Source organism: Amphiprion ocellaris, chromosome 10 (genome assembly GCF_022539595.1).
Source record: "Amphiprion ocellaris isolate individual 3 ecotype Okinawa chromosome 10, ASM2253959v1, whole genome shotgun sequence".
In the NCBI taxonomy this organism is placed as follows: Eukaryota; Metazoa; Chordata; class Actinopteri; family Pomacentridae; genus Amphiprion; species Amphiprion ocellaris.
Genome location: NC_072775.1, coordinates 30,669,246 through 30,676,916, shown reverse-complemented (window position 1 = coordinate 30,676,916; position 7,671 = coordinate 30,669,246). Strand labels below are relative to the sequence as shown.

At 40.0% G+C, this 7,671-nt stretch overlaps 1 protein-coding gene across 1 annotated transcript; it reads right to left on the bottom strand.

Annotated features, from left to right (window-relative positions):
- Window positions 1–4,182: 4,182 nt before the first annotated feature.
- On the bottom strand, window positions 4,183–7,458 carry LOC111568574 (tripartite motif-containing protein 16-like). Its single transcript, XM_023270285.3, has one exon. The coding sequence runs from the start codon at window positions 7,422–7,424 to the stop codon at window positions 5,745–5,747; it is 1,680 nt and encodes a 559-aa protein (XP_023126053.2). The 5' UTR covers window positions 7,425–7,458; the 3' UTR covers window positions 4,183–5,744.
- Window positions 7,459–7,671: the final 213 nt, after the last annotated feature.

Below are 7,671 nucleotides of genomic sequence, written 5' to 3'. Positions count from 1 at the left end.
GACGGAAAATTCTAAGGGTGTCCGAAAACTTTTTTCCACCATTATTTAACATTAATCATCTTTAATACGAGTGATAAATTTGTTTTTTTGACTATCATAATCTTTGATATATCAAACATTATTAACATTAATTGAGGTATTATAAAAAAAAACAAACTCAGTCATTAACTTAAGAGCATAAAAATGATATTTTTATTTCATTTTTCAACTTTCGCTTAGTTCAACTTTATTTCTTTATCAACAATGGTCAAGAAACAAATATCCATTTATTTTCAACATTATAACTATTTAAAAGCCAGTTTGTTTAGATGATGTCACTGGGAGACATCATTGAGTAACAAATTGAATTTGATGCATTACTATTATTATCATTTTGTACAGCATTTGATTTAATCCAAACACTCACTACTCACTTGAGACCTTAAATACAACAACAACAATATTAATAATTCATTTTTCTCCATATATTGCCAATTCTCAACATATGTCATTTCACAGCACTTAAAATAGTAAGTTGCACCCCAAAAGTACAGAGAACCCAACAATGTAAAGTTGCCTTAGGATTCCCTTTGAGCAAACGGTCAACAACAGTGGGAAGAAACAAACAAAAAAAAATTGCCTCAGCCAGTTGGGGTGAGGTTGGGGGTGAGAGGGGTGGAGATAGCAGGATAGCAGATGAAGAACAGACAAACAATTTAAATAGAACAATGAACATTTTGGAGGTCAGTGAGGCCAGAAACTGCAGATCAAATAGGTGGTACTGATATAAAAGAAATGAATATCACCAAAGGCGAACATGACTCTGAAGCTGATGTGTGTGTGTTACCAAACAGGAAAGAAAGTAAAAGGTAATGAATACAAGAAAGAAAAACCTTCTGCTCATCTCCAAAAACAAAGGACAACTGCAGTTGCACTCCAGAAGTAAAACTAACAGTGAGTTCTCCATTTTTTCAGTATTCAGCAATTTCAAAGTCCCTCGCTATCCTGTTCCCCTGAAGAACCAACCACAGACACAAATTTCACACTGTACACCAGGCATGCTCAGTTTCTCCTGAGAAGAACTGCCACTGAATACCAGATGAATGAGTCTTTTGAAAGCCACCTGGTGCTGTGAGTGGAGGCTGTAGTTTGGCCTGCTTCAATCCAGCTCCAGAGATTTTAGGTGGGGCAACACAACGCAGGCTGGTGGATGAAGGTGCTGGACAGGCTCTCAGCTGTATACAATACATATGATTACAACAGAAGGAGGAGGAGAACGACGGCAACCCAGGACCATAACGGGAGGCCACACAGACCTCAAAACGTTACCAGCAGATGAAATTTAGTTTGGTGTTTCCAGATGCTTGTATGAGTCTTTCCTCTGAGTTTAATTAATACTTGCAGCATCAGATAGCAGCAGCTCATACACACAACTCAACACAACATCACAGTAACTTCATTAATCACTAATAATTACAGAGTTTCCCCAACATGGAGACAGGATCAGTCAAGATCTAACAGTAACTGACACTAAGTTTTCTTCACCTCAGACAAGTCACACTTTATCAGCTGCAGTTAAATCATTTGTTACAGAGTTGAATCCTGAGCTCAGCTGAGCTCAGTTTTATTTTACTGGGAAAGTTTAATCCATCTATTTAAGTCTTAATATTTCTTTCCATCATATTAATTTTAGCAGGATATGTGGAGCAGCGACATTGTTGTGCGTATAGATGCGCTACAGAACATGACTTCTCTGATCAGTAAAGACCAAAATATGGCAACAGGCAGTCAAGTAACAACAAAACACAATTTAAACCATCAGATGCTGTTTTTAGATGAATTCTCATTAAACACGGGAAAGAATTTCCAAAATTAATCACAACATCATAAATGAACTCTGGATGTGTCTTTAATATATGGATATTTCTACTAATGCCTCAAATGCACAAGTGAACTTGTTTCCCTCAAAATAAACCACAGCATCTCTTCTCCTGGGTTGTGTTGAACAGCAGTCACCCAAAATGTTAACTGAGATCAGTATTAGTCTATGAACATCACATAATTAGTGACATTTTCTGTAAAATAAGACACCAAAGTACATCAGTTTGAGTATTCTTAACTATCTTATTGACAACAAAAGCACAATAAAGTTGCTGAAATCCACTTATGTTTTCTAGTTTTTGTTTTCCAATCCAAGATGTCCAGTGGCTTCATCTATTTACTTAATGTTGATTGTTTTTGAGGGAAATACTCATTGAAAGTTGAGTTTGATAAACTTGTTGGGACATAAGGACGAAGGTAAACAAACAAAGGTAAATTTTGTGGCACCTTAAAGTTTCTAATTTGGATTCAATTAACAAGCGTGAGAGAACACTCTTTATTATACACAGTATAAATTCTTAAGTAATAAAATACACACAGCCTCACTTCACTGCTCACTCACACTAATAAATGTACGTTTAAATGTCTGAAGTCCAAAACAAGCAGAAACACTGAACCTGACCAGAACAAAGTTGTGTAGTTACCTGTTTTGGGTCCCAATCTGAGGTGGAAATACACCTGGAGACTCTCTGGCTGTGGGCGGTCTGTTAATGAAACACACCTGGAAGCTTCAGTAAGTCCTCACCTGTCTGTCAACTAAACGAGAACCTCAAGTCAGCATCTTGAAAAAAATGTTGTTTATCAATATACCTACGTATTTTCACCCGCCGCCATTTAAGCTACGTTCAACCATTTACTACATGGACGCAACCAAGTGTATAATGGAGCGGGGGTGTCACGCTTATAAAGTTTCCTGAACAGATTAAAAAAAAAAAAAATCAAACATAGATTGGAGCAACAACATAAAACAGCCATTAAAGATGCAAAAATTTAAGAAATATACATTTTACTGTATATATAGGTTCAAACTTATATGTTCGGGTATTTGTGGGAACACGACTTCCCCCAGAGAATACGTGGTTACGCCCTGAACAGTAAAACAGTATCCAAAATGTTCACACTTTTATTATTATTAATAATAATAATTATCGTGAATTCTCAAGATTTAAATGAAGGTTGACTGATAACTAATATATTAAGAATTATTAAATAAACTTTTTGTCAGGCCGTTTCTGCGACGTCTAGATAGTGCTCTCCCCTTCCCCCTCCCTTTCTGTTTTTCTTTTAGGTGTTCTTGGCACAGAGGCTGCAGTGGCAGGTGAACGTAATCCACAATCAGCATCAGCCGAGGCAGGAGCAGGTGGAGCTCAGCCAATCATGAATCATCCCTACTGCAGTATAATCAGACGCCACTCACCATTCTGCACCGGACCATCAAATGATCAGCAGTCAGTCTTTGCATCGTTCTCTTCTACCACTAAGTTACTCTGGAATGTTTGGTAATTGTGTCTTTGTCTTCCCCAGTTGGATTCCACCTGTTCCTGCTTCTGTCTACCTGGATTCACCTGCATCGGCTTCACAACCTGGTGTTCACCCACCTGGATCAATCTGCACTCCACCTCTGTCTTTTCCCCATCAGCCTGTTCTACTTATTGTGTAACTTTCCTGCTAAGGAAAACCCTTGTCTGGGTTAGTGTTTTCTTGTAGAGTTTTGCATTCCACCAGCCCACTAGGGGTGTTCATGAGTCAGTCTGTGTTTGTTAGACTCAGCTTTTGAGTTTGAGTTTCCGGTAGTAGTCTTCCGGTTTAAATTTGTAGTTCTGTTTTTTGTGAATCTACATGAATAAATATCCAGACCTTGCAACGTCTGCCTCTCTCTCATTTCCTGCACCTAAACCTCTGAGAAAATCCGTAACACTTTTAATAATAAGTATTGACAAAGTCACTGTTGACTGAATTCAAATATAATTGGATTTCAACAGAAATTCCAACATGATATCAGATCTAACAAATCCTGCGCAAATATTTCCTTTTTTAAAAACTGCACATTTGCATAAAATCTTTATTTTTTTTCCATCACCAAAATTTTTATTAATTAGTGGGAAGTCACTTAAAGAAAAAAAAAAACTGATGAAACTATTCAGCACAGAAACATTATAGTAAAAGTTCAGGTGGAAATCTACACTTCAACCATGCAAATGTTGAATTCTTCATGCATGGATCTTTTTGTTTTCAAACATAAACTGTCACACTGCAAACAAACAAATTTCCAGGTTAGGGACAAAATAATATAAGAGATAAGCATAAATGACAGAATCCAGGTTTTGTTCATTAATTGTCATTTATTTGCAAATTAACATGTAGCTGAATCACAAGTTTGCCAACAATCTAGAAACAAAACAAACCAACAAAATTAAAATTTACCACATCAGTAGAATAAAATGACTATTGACTGGAATAAAATATAATCATATTTCAACAGAAAAATCCACCATAAAATACAAATTCTGTACATGTATCTCTGGAAAAGAAAAATGAAGTGCACAGTGGAATAAAAGGTTGAGTTTTCCATCACCTCAACTGGTTCCTTAAATGCATCACTAACGTGGGATTGAATCAACATTAATTCAAATGAGAGGAAAACAAAGACAAGACTTAGAAACACCTTAAAAGTCACTTACTGTTACATTTTCATGCCGATTTAAAATTGGAAAATTGTTCCTGAGAAGGTAAAAAGTGAAAACATGGAAATATTTACAACAAAATGTTCAAAATAAAACATGAACTTTATGATTTCATGTCCAGGCATGTATGGGGGGAGAGGGGCAGAGGGGGCTGGAGCATCTGCCCCTTTGCCCCTTGATGCCCAAAGTGCCTTTTTGTCAAAGTTGTTTTTTGGCTTTGTGGATATAGGCTGTACCTCCACTCCTCCTTTATTCTGGTCCCCCTATTAATGTTCTGCTTTCAGTTTACGAATGAGCACCTTGTTCTGTTTAATTCCAACAGTCAGTCTTGGCTGCAGCGTCTCCTAGCAGGAGTCTCCTACAAACAATCAGCAGTATGGCAGGTCACAGTCAGCCAGTTTCAACGTCAGATATATTCTTTATGAATATGGGTTGCTACAATTCAGCCAGTTATATTGTAAGGTATGTTTCTGTACGGTGATTAAAATTCGTGCTCCATGTGCCCCCTTTTAACTTTGAGAACTTTCCCCTCCAAAGGTCTCTGCACGGCCCTGTTCATGTCTGAATCTGACACAGATGCATATTTTCTGTTTGTTGATGTTTAAATATTTCACCTATCAAAACTGTGTCGTTCAGTGGATCAGTGACGAGTCAGAAAACTTGTCAGGAACAACATAAACCTCCATCAAACATCACTTATTGTGTCCTGATGCTTTAAAATGAGACTCAACATGTTGCTGTTTTCACACTGAACCAAGACCAGCCTCATGGTGAAGTTTCACCTTCATGAAAATCAACATCACAACATATGAAACCACCTCAAGTCCACAACGATACAACATCTGTTGTCTGATGTGTGTCAGGACTCAACAAAACGTCTACACACCCAAACTGGATCAAATCACAGTTTCCACTTGTTGGTCCTGTGGAATAAATCCTCTTTACTGACTGAGAGCACAAACTACATCTGAGCTGGAAACATCAGGAAAAATGAAAGTCATTTGTTAGTGAAGAAAGTCAAAGATGAGCAGAAGAAGAAATGAGAAGATAAACAAGTTCTGACAGTCACTGTTTGGTTGACAGCTGATCTCTGTGCAGAGTAGAAATAAAACAATGAGCTGTGAGCAACAATGATGGAGACTAAATGAGTGAAAGAATCAAAGACACAATCAGACTCACTGCACCTTCAGTTACCTCTGTCTACTTCAGTTTACACAACTCAGCACTTGATCCAGTACCATAAACCAAAAGTCCAGCATGTATCTGCTGAGTGAATGTGGTCTGGACTCTGTGGAGGAGAGTCATGGTTTCAGAGACGCTGTAGAAGGACAGAATACCTGCACTGTGATCCAGGTAAACTCCAACTCTGGAGGACCAAGGACCTGAGACGGGAGTTTGGATGTTGTTGTACCTAAATACATACCTGTTTTCGGAACAATGTAATGCCCAAGATTTGTCATTGTATCCAAATCCACAACCAGCCCCATGTCCTGTTCTGCTGATATTCTTGTATGCTACTGCTACATAAACTCCTCTTCCTCTCCACTCCACCTCCCAGTAACAACGTCCAGTCAGACTCTCTCTACTCAGGACCTGACACCAATAAGTGAATCTGTCTGGATGATCAGAATAATACTGTTGTTGATCCGTAAATGTTACTTTTCTGTTCCCTTCAGATAATACCAGCTTTCTCTGTGCTGTGTTTGGATCCAGAGTGATTTGACGTGAATATTTCAAGAATCCAGCTCTGGTCTTTGGCTCTGCTTGTGAATCTGACAGTGAAACATCCACTTGAGTCCCTGTCAGTGAGATGTTTGTCCATGTGTCCCTCACAATGTCCTGTAGATGATCTCTGAGCTCTGACACAGCTGCTGTCACCTCCTCAAAGTGTCTCAGAGGATGGATGTTGATGCTGGATGAGTGTGTGGACTCACTGAGTGCTGACACTGAGGGGTAGTTGTGGAGAAACTGGTTGTGATCCTCTGTGTGTGAGAGCTGCTTCAGCTCAGCATCTTTCCTCTTCAGATCTCTGATCTCCTGCTCCAGCTTCTCCTTCAGCTCTTTGACTCCACTCACTTCAGTCTCCTGCTGGGATCTGATCTGCTGCTCCACATCTCGTCCTGTTTTCTGGATGAGATGGATCATGTGGGTGAACATCTCCTCACTGTCCTCCACTGCTTTATCAGCAGAGCCATTGATGGCCTCCAGCTGCTGTTGGAGCAGCTTCACATCTTTCTCTCTGTCCTGGATTCTCTGCTGGATGTTTTGTCGACTCACCTCCAGCTCTCTCTGCCTCTCCGTCCTTTCTGCTGCAGCTGAGACTGTGTCGTGGCCTTTATGTTCATCCACAGAGCAGAGATAACAGATAGACTGCTGATCAGTGCGGCAGAACATCTTCTTCACCTCATTGTGATGAGAGCAGATGTTCTCCTGGAGCTTCTTGGAGGGTTCCACCAGCTGGTGTTTCTGGAATGGAGGTGAATCATAGTGAGGCTGAAGGTGTTTCTCACAGAAAGAGGCCAGACAGAATAAACAGGACTTGAAGGCTTTCAGTTTCCTCCCAGTGCAGACATCACAGGACACATCTTCATCTCCAGCATAGCAGTGATCAGCAGCAGCAGCTTGGAGTCCAGTCTTCTTCAGCTCCTCCACTAAAACTGCTAACATGGTGTTTTTCTCCAGGACAGGCCTCGGTGTGAAGATCTTCCTGCACTGAGGGCAGCTGTAGATTCTCTTCTCATCCTCTCCATCCCAGTGGGCTTTAATACACTTCATGCAGTAGCTGTGTCCACAGGAAAGAGTCACCGGATCCTTCAGTAGATCCAGACAGATGGAACAAGAGAAGGTTTCTCGGTCCAGCTGAACTCCTTTCTCAGCCATCTCTCCTGTCACTAACAGCGACTGTGTGAGTTTCACTTCCTCCTTCCTGAAACTAGTCTGAAATCTGATCTACAAATCACGTGTTCCTGCAGTGAACGGGGCCTGTCAGATCTTCTACGTCACCACATGTTGGTTCCACCCATGTTCACAGTGCAGATCTGAAGGGGAGGAAACCAGGAAATATGTGGACAGACTGGAGCTGCTGTGTTTGGTAGCAGGAAGAAGAGGAGAGTTATCAGGCTGAGAT